This window comes from Protopterus annectens, chromosome 8.part0 (genome assembly GCF_019279795.1).
Source record: "Protopterus annectens isolate FY-2018-M chromosome 8.part0, PAN1.0, whole genome shotgun sequence".
Taxonomy (NCBI): Eukaryota; Metazoa; Chordata; order Ceratodontiformes; family Protopteridae; genus Protopterus; species Protopterus annectens.
In genome coordinates, this window is record NC_056741.1 from 48,875,199 (window position 1) to 48,892,853 (window position 17,655).

The window sequence follows — 17,655 nt, forward strand, 5'->3', positions numbered from 1 at the left end:
CCTTTCTGTAGATGTTTCATGCAAATGACTGGAACCATTTATACAGAGTTCTGTTTGATTATTACCTTTCTGTAGATGTTTCATTGAAATGACTGGAACCATTTATACAGATTTATGTTTGATTATTCCCTTTCTGTAGATGTTTCATTCAAATGACTGTAACCATTTATACAGATTTCTGTTTGAATATTACCTTTCTGTAGATGTTTCATTCAAATGACTGGAACCATTTGTACAGATTTCTGTTAGATTATTACCTTTCTTTAGATGTTTCATTCAAATGACTGGAACCATTTATACAGATTTCTGTTTGTTTATTACCTTTCTGTAGATGTTTCATTCAAATGACTGGAACCATTTATACAGATTTCTGTTTGCTTATTACCTTTCTGTAGATGTTTCATTCATATGACTGGAACCATTTATACAGATTTCTGTTTGATTATTACCTTTCTGTGGAAGTTTCATTCAAATGACTGGAACCATTTATACAGATTTCTGTTTGATTACCTTTCTGTAGATGTTTCATTGAAATGACTGGAACCATTTATGCAGATTTCTGTTTGATTATTACTTTCTGTAGATCTTTCATTCAAATGACTGTAACCATTTAAACAGATTCCTGTTTGATTATTACCTTTCTGTAGATGCTTCATTCAAATGACTGGAACCATTTATACAGATTTCTGTTTGATTATTACCTTTCTGTAGATGTTTCATTCAAATGACTGGAACCATTTATACAGATTTCTGTTTGCTTATTACCTTTCTGTAGATGTTTCATTCATATGACTGGAACCATTTATACAGATTTCTGTTTGATTATTACCTTTCTGTAGATGTTTCATTCAAATGACTGGAACCATTTATACAGATTTCTGTTTGAGTATTACCTTTCTGTAGATGTTTCATTCAAATGACTGGAACCATTTATACAGATTTCTGTTTATTACCTTTCTCTAAATGTTTCATTCAAATGACTGGAACCATTTATACAGATTTCTGTTTGAGTATTACCTTTCTGTAGATGTTTCATTCAAATGACTGGAACCATTTGTACAGATTTCTGTTTGATTACTTTTCTGTAGATGTTTCATTCAAATGACTGGAACCATTTATACAGATTTCTGTTTGATTATTACCTTTCTGTAGATGTTGCTTTCAAATGACTGGAACCATTTATAGAGATTTTTGTTTGATTATTACCTTTCTGTAGATATTTCATTCAAATGACTGGAACCATTTATACAGATTTCTGTTTGATTACCTTTCTGTAGATGTTTCATTCAAATGACTGGAACCATTTATACAGATTTATGTTTATTACCTTTCTGTAGATGTTTCATTCAAATGACTGTAAACATTTATACAGATTTCTGTTTGATTATTACCTTTCTATAGATGTTTCATTCAAATGACTTTAACAATTTATACAGATTTCTGTTTCATTATTAACTTTCTGTAGATGTTTCATTCAAATGACTATAACCATTTATACAGATTTCTGTTTGATTATTACCTTTCTGTAGATGTTTCATTCAAATGACTGGAACCATTTATACAGATTTCTGTTTCATTATTACCTTTCTGTAGATGTTTCATTCAAATGACTATAACCATTTATACAGATTTCTGTTTGATTATTACCTTTCTATAGATGTTTCATTCAAATGACTTTAACAATTTATACAGATTTCTGTTTCATTATTACCTTTCTGTAGATGTTTCATTCAAATGACTATAACCATTTATACAGATTTCTGTTTGATTATTACCTTTCTGTAGATGTTTCATTCAAATGACTGGAACCATTTATACAGATTTCTGTTTGAGTATTACCTTTCTGTAGATATTTCATTCAAATAACTGGAACCATTTATACATAGTGCTGTTTGAGTATTACTTTTCTGTAGATGTTTCATTCAAATGACTGGAACCATTTATACAGAGTGCTGTTTGAGTATTACCTTTATGTAGATATTTCATTCAAATAACTGGAACCATTTATACAGAGTGCTGTTTGAGTATTACTTTTCTGTAGATGTTTCATTCAAATGACTGGAACCATTTGTACAGATTTCTGTTTGAGTATTACCTTTCTGTAGATATTTCATTCAAATAACTGGAACCATTTATACAGAGTGCTGTTTGAGTATTACTTTTCTGTAGATGTTTCATTAAAATGATTGGAACCATTTGTACAGATTTCTGTTTGATTATTACCTTTCTGTAGATGTTTCCTTCAAATGGCTGGAACCATTTATATAGATTTATGTTTGATTATTACCTTTCTGTAGATGTTTCATTCAAATGACTGGAACCATTTATACAGATTTCTGTTTGAGTATTACCTTTCTTTAAATGTTTCATTCAAATGACTGGAACCATTTATACAGATTTCTGTTTGAATAATTATCTTTCTGTAGATGTTTTATTCAAATGACTGGAACCATTTATACAGATTTCTTTTTGATTATTACTGGAATAACCAGCTGTGTCTTTTACATCCCCTATATGGCACGCAACCTTTAAAATACCACTTCCTTGGGTGTTTTTTCAGGAACAGTGTCACTGAAAGCCATAAATCTTTGTAAATGTATTCGTATTTATTAATTTTTGGTTTTTTAATCTGTTTATATAACCATATACTTAGTACATATATTTGCTTTCCAAGTTGGAAGTGAAAATGCACTTTCCACATCAACGAAATGGTAAACAAAGGCTGTGATGTCAGATGCTGACTGCAAAGGTCTGATACAACTCTAATGTTCAGAGATGTACAGGAATATGTAATGAGGAGCGTAAAGGTGTCCTTTGCACACCTACTTCTTGTACATCACCAAGGTTGGATTAACAAAGGAGGTGGTGAAGATACAGCTCTGCAGCTCCAGGCACCCGTGTCAAATATTCTTGGCTGCTTCTACCCCCACTTTAGCCTGAAATGCTGTACTATTGTCAAACCAAATAAATAGTCCTTTTATAATGTTGAGCTCCAGGTCCATGACGCCCAGGATCAGGCACTGTGTAACAATTTAGACAGAAGCATAATGCAGCAGTAACCACAAAATTGTGAAAGCCAATCTATGTGAAACCACTATTAACCTCCAAGAACACACAGACCACAAGAAATTCCAAAGGAATAAAGTACTCAACCACATTGGAAGTATTTTACACTTTATTACCACACAACATGGTAGTTAAGCATTTTCTTCTCTCTGGACATCATCAGAATTAATAAACAACTCCCATCACATAATTTTATACTACATAATCCAGATCATATCTGAAAATCAACCAATGACATTTAAGACATTCAGTAAAAAAATTCAGAAATAATGCAACAGTGCCATATACACACATTCAAATATGTGTGTGTGTGTGTGTGTGTGTGTGTGTGTGTGTGTGTGTGTCTTTATGTGTGAGTTTAAAGTCTCTGCATGTATGTGAGTGTGTATGTGTGTATGCTGTCGTTTGTGTGTGATGTGTGTGTAGTGTGTGTGTGATGTGTGTGTGATGTGTGTGTGGGTGAGTGTGTGTGTGTGTGTGTGTGTGTGTGTGTGTGTGTGTGTGTGTGTGTGTGTGTGTAAAGTCTCTGCATGCATGCATGTGTTTATGTATGCTAATGTGTGTGTGTGTAAAATCTCTGCATGCTTGTGTCTGTGTATATGCTGTCGTGTGTGTGTCTGTGTGTGTGTGTGGGTGTGGTGTGTGTACGTGTGTGTGTTTGTAAAATATCTGCATGCATGTTCATAGGTTCATAGGTAGGTAGGTACTAAGCTATTGGCCCTAGGGCCTATATAAGCCTAGCCAAAAATGTATCCTGGCTTTTGCCGCACAAGAAAATTATTTTCCTGTGCCCCTGTCAAGCAGAGCCACAGAAGTGATCCCTATGGTGAATTTCCTATCTCCCATCCAATCATCAATATTTTTTGAAGAGTGCTAATGTGTTTGTGTGTGTGTGTGTGTGTGTGTGTGTGTGTGTGTGTGTGTGTGTGTGTGTGTGTGTCTGTGTGTGTGTGTGTCTGTGTGTAAAATCTCTGCATGCATGTGTTTGTGTATATGTGTTTGCTCATGTGTGTGTGTGTGTGTGTGTGTGTGTGTGTGTGTGTGTGTGTAAAGTCTCTGCGTGCATGTGTTTGTGTATGTGTGTATACTGTCATGTGTATATGTGTATGCTGTCATGTGTATGTGTGTATTCTGTCATGTGTGTGTGTGTGTGTGTGTGTGTGTGTATGTGTGAGTATAAAGTCTCTGCATGCATGTGTCTGTGTATGTGTGTATGCTGTTGTTTGCGTGTGTGTGTGTGTGTGTGTGTGTGTGTGTGTGTGTGTGTGTGTGTAAAATCTCTGCATGCATGTGTCTGTGTATGTGTGTATGCTGTCATGTGTGAGTGTGTGGTGTGTGTGTGTGTGTGTGTGTGTGTGTGGTGTGTGCATATGTGTATATGTCTGTGTGTGTAGTCTCTGCATGCATGTGTTTGTGTATGTGTGTATGCTCTCGTGTGTCTCTGTGTGTGTTTGTGTGTGGGTGTGTGTAAGTGTAAAGTCTCTATATGCATGTGTTTGTGTATGTGTGCATATGCTCGTGTGTGTGTGTGTGTGTGTGTGTGTGTGCGTGTGTGTGAATATGAGGAAATAATGTATGCCCTCCTATCCCTGTAAATGTTTCATGCTCTGCCAGTCACACAAGGTGCCACTGCATGCACCTGTGCTTTCATCCATAGTGTTTCCACAGTGTGTACAGTGCTAGTAAGGGTACTGGGAGCTCAGCATGAGCTGCTGTGCATCCATATGTACAGTGCATATAACGGCACTGGGACCTCAGCATGGGCTGCTGTGCATCTGTATGTACAGTGCAGGTAAGGGTACTGGGAGCTCAGCGTGGGCTGCTGTACATCCATATGTAAAGTGCGCTTAAGGGTACTGGGAGCTCAGCGTGGGCTGCTGTGCATCTGTATGTACAATAGAGGTAAGGGTACTGGAGCTTAGTGTGGGCTGCTGTGCATCCATATGAACTGTGCAGGTAACAGTACAGGGAGCAAAGCATGGGCTGCTGTGCATCCATATGTACAGTGCAGGTAAGGGTACTAGTAGCTCATTGTGGGCTACTTTGCATCTGTATGTACAGTGCAGGTAACAGTACTGGGATCTCAGCGAGGGCTGCTGTGCATCCTTACTGGGTGGAATAGCGCTCACTGTGCAGATCACTTGTAGAACATACAAAATGCTTCTGTGCAGCTATCTTCTGTGGTGTACCCTCAGCAATATGCACAGGGTGCCACAAAGAACTTGAGACTACAAACTGGGTTTGTACTGCACTGTCCCTCTGCCTTGTTTAGTTTCTGAGTTTGCAATGCACTGTCCCTCTGCCTTGTTTAGTTGCTGCGTTTGCACTGCTCCATCACTGAACCTTGTGCAGTTGTTTGGTTTGCACTGCACTGTCTCTCAGCCTTAGTTAGTTGCTGGGTTTGCACTGCACCATCCCTCTGTTTTGTATAGTTTCTGGATATACACTGCGCTGTCAATGAGATTTGTGCAGTTCCTGGGTTTGCACTGCAGCATCCCTCTGTCTTGTTTGGTTTCTGGGTTTCCACTGCTGCATCCCTGAACTTTGTGCAGTTGCTTGATTTGCACTGCACTGTCCCTCAGCCTGTTTAGTTGCTTGATTTGCACTGCACTGTCCCTCAGCCTCTTTAGTTCCTGGGTTTACACTTCACCATCCCTCTGTCTTGTTTGATTCATAGGTTTGCACTGCTTCATCCCTGAGCCTTGTGCAGTTGGTGGTTTGCACAGCACCATCCCTCTGCCTTGTTTAGTTGCTGGGTTTGCACTGCTCCATCCCTGAGCCTTGTGCAGTTTCTGTAATAGGGACAGCATTAATTCTGTTCAGGATGCACAGCTGCCATACTGTATTCATATTTCCTTGCAGATTCCCCACCCACACCCCCATAAAATGCAATCACAGGTCATGCCATGGCACTCAGCCCCTCTCTGACATGGGTGAGGCACCCTGCCATTCAGATACCCCACCCACACACCCACAACATGCACTCGTCATGCTATGATATTCAGCCCACCTTTGACATGGGTGGGACACCCTTACATGTAGGCACTCCACCCACACCCCCGCAACATGAAGTCACAGGTCACGCTACAACAGTCAGCCCATCTCTGACATGAAAGGGGCACCGTGACATTTAGATACTAGATACCTCACCCACACACCCACAACATGCAGTCGTATGTCATGCTATGATATTCAGACCACTTTTGACATGGGTGTGGGAGTCTTCCTTGTAGACACCTTACCCACAACATGCAGTTTGAAGTCATGCTCCAGCACTCAGCCCACCTCTGACATGGATGGAGTACCCTGCCATGCAAATACCCCACCCAGGCCCCCCCCAACATCCAATCACAGGTCATGCTACAGCATTCAGCCCACCTTAATATGGGAGAGGGCACCCTTCTATGGTGACACCCCCCCCCTCCCCACACACACACACACACACACACACACACACACACACACACCATGCAGTATGAGGCCATGCTACAGTACTGAGCCACCTCTGACATGGGCGGAGCACCCTGTCGTGCAGACACCCTGCCCACTCCCCTACAACATGCAGTCACAGGTCATTCTACAGAACTTAACCCACCTATGACATGGATGGAATACAGTCTGTAGCTTCATGTGCTACACATGTGGTTCAGAAGCTTACACCCACACAATTATATCTCTGACCTGCATTAATAGCAGCCGGGCAGACTAAATAAGCTCCACATTGCTTGTGGTATGCAGATTGTAGATCCTCAATAAAGTGACCAATGAGTCCCATTAACAAACTAAATTAAAAAAAAATATACAAATTGTGCTGTCAAATATCATTATTCTGGTAATACAGATCATTTCCGAAAATTTATAAAATGTTCTATTTATGACACGTTATTTGACCCTAATAGGCTCTTGACTTTATGAGGCAATGTCTGTACTTCACAACTGCTACAGAATGAAGTATATTTCTACCCTGAGCTACATCCGGAAATGCAAACGCTGTGTTACCTAACCTCTGTACTGATGTAAATGTGCTTATAATTTCAGTATCAATGAACATATGAGCTGCATCCAGCAATGCAAACACTGTGTTACCTAACCTCTGTACTGATGTAAATGTGTTAATTTCAGTATGGATGCACATATGAGCTATATCCAGCAATGCAAACGTTGTGTTACCTAACCTCTGTACTGATGTAAATGTGTTTATAATTTCAGTATCGATGCGCATATGAGCTATATCCAGCAATGCAAACTCTGTGCTACCTAACCTCTGTACTGATGTAAATGTGTTTATAATTTCAGTATCGATGCACATATGAGCTATATCCAGCAATGCAAACGCTATGTTACCCAGCCTCTGTACTGATGTAATGTGTTTATAATTTCAGTATCAATGCACATATGAGCTATATCCAGCAATGCAAACTCTGTGCTACCTAACCTCTGTACTTATGTAAATGTGTTTATAATTTCTGTATCAAAGCACATATGAGCTATATCCAGCAATGCAAATGCTATGTTACCCAGCCTCTGTACTAATGTAATGTGTTTATAATTTCAGTATAAATGCACATATGAGCTATATCCAACAATGCAAACTCTGTGTTACCTAACCTCTGTACTGATGTAAATGTGTTTATAATTTCAGTATTGATGCACATATGAGCTATAACCAGCAATGCAAATGCTGTGTTACCTAACCTCTGTACTGATGTAAATGTGTTTATAATTTTAGTATCGATGCGCATATGAGCTACATCCAGCAATGCAAACATTGTGTTACCTAACCTCTGTACTGATATAAATGTGTTTATAATTTCACTATCGATGCACATATGAGCTATATCCAGCAATGCAAATGCTGTGTTACCTAGCCTATGTACTGATGTAAATGTGTTTATAATTTCAGTATCGATGCACATATGAGCTATATCCAGCAATGTAAATGCTGTGTTACCCAGCCTCTGTACTGATGTAATGTGTTTATAATTTCAGTATTGATGCACGTATGAGCTATATCCAGCAATGCAAACACTGTGTTACCTAGCCTCTGTACTGATGTAAATGTGTTTATAATTTCAGTATCGATGCACATATGAGCTATATCCAGCAATGCAAACGCTGCGTTGCCTAACTTCTGTACTGATGTAAATGTGTTTATAATTTCAGTATCGATGCACATACGAGCTATATCCAGCAATGCAAACGCTGTGTTACCTAACTTCTGTACTGATATAAATGTGTTTATAATTTCAGTATCAATGTGCATATGTGCTACATCCAGCAATGCAAATGCTGTGTTACCTAACCTCTGTACTGCTATAAATGTATTTATAATTTCAGTATCGATGCACATATGAGCTATATCAAGCAATGCAAACGCTGTGTTACCTAACCTCTATACTGATGTAAATCTATTTGTAATTTCAGTATCGATATGAGCTATATCCAGCAATACAAACGCTGTGTTACCTAACCCCTGTACTGATGTAAATGTGATTATAATTTCGGTATCGATGCACATTTGAGCTATATCAGCAATGCAAAAGCTGTGTTACCTAACCTCTGTGCTGATGTAAATCTGTTTATAATTTCAGTATCGATGTACATATGAGCTATATCCAGCAATGCAAATACTGTTACCTAACCTCTGTACTGACGTATTTCCGTATCGATGCACATATGAGCTATATCCAGCAATGCAAATACTGTGTTACCTAACATCTGTATTGATGTCAATGTGTTTATAATTTCAGTATCGATGCACATATGAGCTACATCCAGCAATGCAAACGCTGTGCTACCTAGCCTCCGTACTGATGTAAATGTGTTTATAATTTCAGTATCAATGCACATTTGAGCTACATCCAGCAATGCAAACGCTGTGTTACCTAACCTCTGTACTGATGTAAATCTGATTATAATTTCAGTATCGATGCACATTTGAGCTGCATCCAGCAATGTAAACGCTGTGCTACCTAGCCTCTGTACTGATGTAAATGTGTTATAATTTCAGTATCGATGCACATTTGAGCTACATCCAGCAATTCAAACGCTGTGTTACCTAGCCACTGTACTGATGTAAATGTGTTTATAATTTCAGTATCGATGCACATATGAGCTATATCCAGCAATGCAAACGCTGTGTTACCTAACCTCTGTACTGATGTAAATGTGTTTATAATTTCAGTATCGATGCACATATGAGCTATATCCAGCAGTACAAACGCTGTGTTACCTAACCTCTGTAGTGATGTAAATGTGTTTACAATTTCAGTATCGATACACATATGAGCTACATCCAGCAATGCAAATGCTGTGTTACCTAGCCTCTGTACTGATGTAAATGTGTTATAATTTCAGTATTGATGCACATTTGAGCTATATCCAGCAATGCAAATGCTGTTACCTTATCTCTGTACTGATGTAAATCTGTTTATAATTTCAGTATCGATGCATATTTGAGCTACATCCAGCAATGCAAACGCTGCGTTACCTAACCTCTGTACTGATGTAAATGTGTTATAATTTCAGTATCGATGCACATATGAGTTATATCCAGCAATGTAAATGCTGTGTTACCCAGCCTCTGTACTGATGTAATGTGTCTATAATTTCAGTATCGATGCACATCTGAGCTTTATCCAGCAATGTAAATGCTGTGTTATCCAGCCTCTGTACTGATGTAATGTGTTTATAATTTCTGTATGGATGCACATATGAGCTATATCCAGCAATGCAAACGCTGTGTTACCTAACCTCTGTACTGATGTAAATGTGTTTATAATTTCAGTATCGATGCACATATGAGCTACATCCAGCAATGCAAACGCTGTGTTACCTAGCCTCTGTACTGATGTAAATGTGTTATAATTTCAGTATTGATGCACATTTGAGCTATATCCTGCAATGCAAATGCTGTTACCTTATCGCTGTACTGATGTAAATCTGTTTATAATTTCAGTATCGATGCACATCTGAGCTGTATCCAGCAATGCAAACGCTGTGTTACCCAGCCTCTGTACTGATGTAAATCTGTTTATAATTTCAGTATCGATGCACATATGAGCTATATCCAGCAGTACAAATGCTGTGTTACCCAGCCTCTGTACTGATGTAAATCTGTTTATAATTTCAGTATCGATACACATCTGAGCTATATCCAGCAATGCAAATGCTGTTACCTTATCTCTGTACTGATGTAAATCTGTTTATAATTTCAGTATCGATGCACATCTGAGCTGTATCCAGCAATGCAAACGTTGTGTTACCCAGCCTCTGTACTGATGTAAATCTGTTTATAATTTCAGTATCGATACACATCTGAGCTATATCCAGCAATGCAAATGCTGTTACCTTATCTCTGTACTGATGTAAATCTGTTTATAATTTCAGTATCGATGCACATCTGAGCTGTATCCAGCAATGCAAACGCTGTGTTACCCAGCCTCTGTACTGATGTAAATCTGTTTATAATTTCAGTATCGATACACATCTGAGCTATATCCAGCAATGCAAATGCTGTTACCTTATCTCTGTACTGATGTAAATCTGTTTATAATTTCAGTATCGATGCACATATGAGTTATATCCAGCAATGCAAATGCTGTGTTACCCAGCCTCTGTACTGATGTAAATCTGTTTATAATTTCAGTATCGATGCACATATGAGTTATATCCAGCAATGCAAATGCTGTGTTACCCAGCCTCTGTACTGATGTAAATCTGTTTATAATTTCAGTATCGATGCACATCTGAGCTGTATCCAGCAATGCAAATGCTGTGTTACCCAGCATATGTACTGATGTAAATCTGTTTATAATTTCAGTATCGATGCACATATGAGTTATATCCAGCGATGTAAACGCTGCGTTACCTAGCCTCTGTACTGACGTAATGTGTTTATAATTTCCGTATCGATGCACATATGAGTTATATCCAGTGATGTAAACGCTGCATTACCTAGCCTCCGTACTGACGTAATGTGTTATAATTTCCGTATCGATGCACGTAACTTGTAAAAGCTCTGCTGCTTCATTATAATGTATCTCTTGCCACTATGGCCTAACCTATGACAAAAAACCTGCTCTGTTAATAAATGCATAAATAAATAAATAAATAAAAATAAAGAAGTGGAATTAAGTAGAATGAATTAAATTAAATCATTTACATTTTAACTTTTTTTGCAGATAAAGACTGGGGCTCCATGCAGATCAGAGAGACTGGCCAAGTACAACCAGCTAATGAGGTGAGAATACAGACAATTTCAAATTTCTAGGCCATGTCCATCAACTGTGTGTGTGCGTGTGTGTGTGTGTGTGTGTGTGTGTGTGTGTGTGTGTGTGTGTGTATATATATATATACACGTGCGTGCGTGTGCGCGAGCGTGTGTGCATATGTGTGTGAGTGTGTGTCTCTGTGTGTGTGTGTGTGTGTGTGTGTGTGTGTGTGTGTGTGTGTGTGTGTGTGTGTGTGTCTGTGTGTGTTTGTGTGTGTCTCTGTGTGTTTGTGTGTGTATGTGTATGTGTGCATGTATGTCCATGTGTGTGCGTGTATGTGTATGCGTGTCTCTGTGCGTCTCTGTGCGTGCATGTGCATGCATGTGCATGTGTGTATGTCTACGCGCATGCGTGTGTGTGTGTGTGTGTGTGTGTGTGTGTGTGTGTGTGTGTGTATACGTATGCCATGTTTCAGATAATGATTTTTCAGGTATTAAAGCAAGAGGCATATGATGAATTACTGTGATCTTACATAGGAGACCATGTGTCTCACACTGTCAGGCCTGTTCAAATGAAACCGTACATTAAGTGCTATATAATAGTTCATAGGTTCATAGGTAAGTACTAGGCTATCTGCCCATGGGCATTTATAAGCCTAACCACAGAGTGATGGCTTTCGCCTCCCCATTAGTTTAGTAACCTGGGCCTCTGTCAACAGGGCTCCTGAAGTGATCCCAGGGTAGAACTTACGATTACCCATCCACTCATCAAGATTTCTCTTGAAGAGGGTCAGTGAGGAGCTCTGTCAAATATGGATTGGGATTCTATTCCAGAGTGAGGGGAGTCGCTGGGACAGGAATCTATCCCTCCAGCATGTCCTGTTTATTGTTGTACATAGGTTCAAGTCGCTAGAGTGAGTGGTTCTGAGGGATCTCTTTTTTTTGAGGTGAAGCATGTCCATTAGTTCAGGGTTTAATATGGCCCTATAGGTCAGGCACAGGTCACCTCTGAGCAGACGATAAGCGACTGAGAAGAGCTGGAGATTTTTAGTCGTGCTTCATAGGGTAATTGTTTAAGGCCCTTAATCCTCTTAGTGAGGTACTTCTGTGGTCTTTCTAGTTGTTGCAGGTGTCTAATGAGGTACATCCCAAATGGGGAATTGTACTCTATTATGGGCCTAATGAGTGAGGAGTAAAGGGGCACAATCACCTCCTTGGATCTGGATGAGAAACCCTTTGTGATCAGGTGTGCCATATAGAAGGATTTCCTGACTGTTTTTGCTATGTGGTTATCAAAGGAGAGCATGCTATCTACTTGGGTACCCAGGTCCCTAATTACTTCTTCTGTACTTAGTGGATTCCCATCTATGTGGCAGTTTGTAGGTACTTTGTTTTTCCCAAATGGGATTACTATGCATTTTTTGGCATTTAGCTTGAGGCCGTGACTTTGACACCAGGTGTTTGTCTCTGTGAGACCCTTTTGCAGGATGTCTGTTTCAGCTGGAGAGTCAATTATTGCACCCAATTTACAGTCATCTGCGAACTTGGTTAGCCACAGTCCCTCCACCTTTGTCTGTACTTTGGAGAAATATATACCGAACAGGAGGGGTCCCAGGACTGAGCCCTGTGGGACTCCGCTTGTGACTGGTTTAGAGTCAGACATGGCGCCTGCCACTCTTACCGTGTGGGTTCTGACTGAGAGCCAATTGGCAACCCATCTCGTGACATGGGGGTTGATATTTAAGCTGGTGAGTTTGTCTATGATTCCTGAGTGTGGGATGGTGTTGAACGCCTTAGCGAGGTCCAGATATGCTGTGTGGACCACCTTCCCTTCATCTATGGCCTTGGTGACTGTTTCGAAGAAGTCGACCAAGTTCAGGAGGCAAGATCTGCCTTTAACAAAGCCGAACTGGGTGGGATCCAGTGTCTGGAGGTTCCCAATGTCCCTGTTAATGAGCTCCATGATAATGCATTCCTTGGCTTTGCAGACCAAGCTAGTCAAGCTTATAGGGCGATAGTTCCCAGGGTCAGTTGTGGCACCACCTTTGTGGAGTGGTACGACTGTTGCTTTATGCCATTCTTTGGGTACATAGCCTGTAGAGAGGCTGAGTTTGAATAGTGATTTGAGATGGGGGGTTAGTTCATTTTGAAGATCCTGTAAGACACAACCTGGGATAGCATCTGGTCCCATTGATGCTGTGTTTTTGACCTTTGCAAGGGCTGCCTTTACTTGTGTGTCTGAGATATCTGGAGCGCCACATTCTTCTGCGATGGGTGCTAGCCCCTTTGGTGGAGAGGGGGGGGGGGTGAAGTTTGCACTGAACTTGTCAGCCAGGATGTTGGCAATGTCGGTTGGTTCAGTGTATTTATGGCCATTATACACTAGCTCGGAGCATATCTGAGAGTTTGCCCCTAGACTCTTGACATAGTTAAAGAAGGCCTTGTGGTTATCCTTAGAGTTATTGGCTATTTTTCTTTTGAAGTTGGCCTTGGATGATTTAATGAGGGAGCGCAGTTTTTTACTGATGTTAATCAGAGATGCCTACTTATTTTGGGATTTTGTTCTATCTTGCAGGAGTTTCCTCCTTCTGTTGTAAAGTTTATTTATGGCTGGGGTCCACCAGACTGGCTTCTTCTTTTTTGAGGAGTTGGTCTTGGTTTTACTTGGGATGGCTTGGTCCATGCATTCTTGAAGGTGTTCATAGAATGCACTTGTAAAGGATTCTGCCGAAGGGTCATCATTTTCCATTTGATTGGGAGCTTTGAAACTTTCCACCTCGATCTTGAGGAGTGTGAAGTTGGCTTTAGAGAAGTTTTTTACCTTGATTTCCTTGATTGGGGGGTGGGATGTGGATGTCCAGTGTGATTAGCTTGTGATCTGATCTTACCAATGACGAGTTTACCTCAGGTGTGGAACATAGGGTTCCCCATGTTGGTGATGACCAGGTCCAGTATGTTGTCACCTCTTGTGGGAGTGGTGACCAGCTGTTCAATGTCGTTTGAGTTTATAAACTCAAGGAAGCATTGGGCTAGGGCGTTTGAGCTTCAGTAGTTTTCCCAGTCAATGTTTGGATAGTTGAAGTCACCCAGTAGCATGGTGTTGGGTAGAATCTTCATACTTTCTAATGTTCTCAGGAATGCTGCGTGAGGGTCCTGAGACAAGGTGAGAGATCTGTAGCAAGCTATAAATTGAACAGTCAATTTACCCACTGTCAATTTCACTTGGATGGTCTCAGATTCCGCATGCTGTGCTACTAACCTGGAGGTGTGGGTGTTCTTGATGAATATGGACACACCCCCTCCTTTTGTGTTCCGGTCCTGGTTTTGTAGTAGCCCTTAGCAGTTTTTAGATACTTTTCAGGACTGCCATTATATGGCACTTATTTTCCTATATGTTTTAGATCATATGCATTTTAGTATATACAGGTATTGCCGGTTTTATTATTTATCAGTAGTATTATTGTGTAGTATCAGTTTTATATGTTTATGCCTTACTAGTTATATAACTTTGTATTATTTCTGTATTCTGCCATTTTGTTTGTATTAGCTTGTGCCCAGACTGCGACTGGAAAGATTCACTTACTGAGTTAGCAAAGGAGGGCTGAAACAAGCCTGACTGACATACACTTACAGAGCAACAGTGCGAGGGGTTGCACTTGTGGAAATTATGAATAATTGCCTGGTGGGTATGAGGTCTTTCAGGATGAAATATGCTGTTGGCATAGAAAAGACCCTACCCTTCCACCATTTAGAGTATGGTGCATAGATTATTACCCTGATACTTGTACAAGATATTGAAATTAAACTGGATGTGGGGATGATTCTCTATGGGGGGGGGTTCCCGTAGATGAACATGTACTGACTAGAAATGCTCCCTCTGTACCAGTACTGGGGTACTCTGCTCACACCGGAGTACACGGAGAGTGCAGTCAGACAGAGGTTTGTCAGACTGAGAACAAAATGTAGTTCTGCTGCAAGGGGGGATATCACCCACACAGACTCTTTTCAAAGCCATGACACTGGCACACGAAAATAAAAAATTAAATGTAGGTTATAATGAATAGAAAGTGCAGACAGCAAGTTGAAGAGGAACCCTAGTGTACAAAAATAATCATAACCAGTAAGGTAATGCACATCTGGCAAGGAGTTAACTTGTACAGGACACATTCAAGCTGAGAGAGTAGATGTACCCTTCTTTATACAAACAGTTCCACCTTACAAAAGTTGCCAAATTTCACGACGAGACAATGAATTACACTTTTGCCAAATGAACTTTAAAACCAACTTTATATTTCATAATAAAATGAACTAGCACTTTAAAAGGTTTGATAGTATTTTGCTGAAGCGCTAGTACATTTTAGGTAGAATAGTAAAGTTGGTCTTAAAGCCCTGTTGCCAAAAATGTAACTCATTAGGAGTGGTTCCACCCATTGTCAACCAGAATTATTAACAGCTTTATATCTAGTTTGGTCCCTAGATGGAAAACCAATAGAGCAAATGCTATAGTAACCCTTTAAGCATAAAATAGGTATCACTCCTAAATGAAACCAGGTATCTCAAATAATGACCCCCCCCCCCCCCATATCATATTGTTTACCCAGTCTACTGGGTACTCTTCTTCTTTCGGCTTTTCCCGGTTAGGGGTCGCCACAGTGGATCACCTTATCCGCTCATGATTGGCAGTGGAGTTTTACGGTGTCAAGTTGCCAGCCCAGCACCCAACCTTCCACAGAAGGCACACACACGCACACACTCACACCTAGGGCCAATTTAGAGTGTCCAATCCACCTGCAGCATGTCTTTGGGATGTGGGAGGAAACCGGAGCACCCGGAGGAAACCCACGCGACCACAGGGAGGACATGCAGACTCCGCACAGAAGGCACCCCAGCCGAGGATCGAACCGGAGAACCTCTTGCTGTGAGGTGGCAATGCTAACCACTGCACCACTGTGGCCGCCTCACTGGGTACTGTACTTTTGTTAAATCAGAAATAGTTATATGGTTTGGACTGCATGTAGTACAAACAGAAAAGGTCTACAATGACTGTTAAAATGCAATTTCATCTCCAAGTTCAAATAGAATTTCATCAAATGCCCTTTTTAATAAAAAAAAAAATATGTGTGTGTGTGTGTGTGTGTGTGTGTGTGTGTGTGTGTGTGTGTGTGTGTGTGTGTGTATGTGTGTGCGTGTGTTCTGGGCTGCATTTGGTGAAATATTTCAGATAAGTGCTTTTTATGTTCTGGTGGAAGGCAGCTCTACGTTATGCCCCTCACCCCTGTAAATTAACCCTGTGCACCCCTGTAAATTAAACAACTCCATGAGGTTGCTTCACCATCATTTGTGCTAAGAGGAAATACCCCCTTCACAGAGAACCTGTTACAGAGCATTTTTTTTACAAAAAAAAAAAAAAATGCAGTTTAATTAACTGCCATTTATATCTGGATGCTAATTTTCATATTTTACAACTAGGTCAACTGTGTTTGATCACAAGCTACAAATAGACAAGGCGTGCTTAAACAAGAACAAGCCACAACATAACTATAACAAACACAAAGGTCACTTTTACCACCATAATAGAAATATGTGCCACCAGAATAGTCACAGTTGCAGGAGAAAACTTTAAGTAGATATCAACAGGAAGAGTTCAATGGCCAAAGAGATGGCCAAGGAGTTTAGACATGTACATTGTACCACCGGCCTGGTTATGTCCTGCCCTCTAGTCGCTGTTTAAGTGGACTCTGAATCTCTGAATGTTTTCTCTCTCAGAAACATATTAGTAGATTGATTACTCTAAACTGTGTGTGTGTGTGTGTGTGTGTGTGTGTGTGTGTGTGTGTGTGTGTGTGTGTGTGTGTGTGTGTATCTATATCTATCTATCTATCTATATATATATATATATATATATATATATATATATATATATATATATATATATATATAGATAGCATCATCATCTTCTTTCGGCTGTTCCCATTAGGGGTCGCCACAGTGGATCATCTGTTTCCATTTCTTCCTGTCCTCTGCATCTTGCTCTGTCACACCAACCACCTGCATGTCCACTCTCACCACATCCATAAACCTTATCTTAGGCCTTCCTCTTTTCCTGTTACCTGGTAGCTTCATCCTTAGCATCTTTTTCCCAATATGCTCAGCATCCCTCCTCAGCACATGTCCAAACCAATGTAATCTTGCCTCTCTGGCTTTGTCTCCAAACCTTCCAACTTGGGCTGACCCTCTAATATACTTATTCCTAATCCTGTCCACCCTCGTCACACCCAGTGCAAATCTTAACATCTTTAACTCTGCCACATCCAGCTCAAACTCCTGCCTTTTTGTCAATGCCACTGTCTCCAACCCATATAACATAGCTGGTCTCA

General features: G+C 40.2%; 1 protein-coding gene across 1 annotated transcript in view; it reads left to right on the forward strand.

The window, feature by feature from the left end:
* ENO2 (enolase 2) overlaps positions 1–17,655 on the forward strand; it is a 477,844-nt gene that overhangs the window by 449,432 nt on the left and 10,757 nt on the right. The window contains exon 11 of the mRNA XM_044079597.1: positions 11,250–11,308. Coding sequence (XP_043935532.1) covers positions 11,250–11,308 — 59 coding nt within the window. The remainder of the gene's footprint in view (positions 1–11,249; positions 11,309–17,655) is intronic.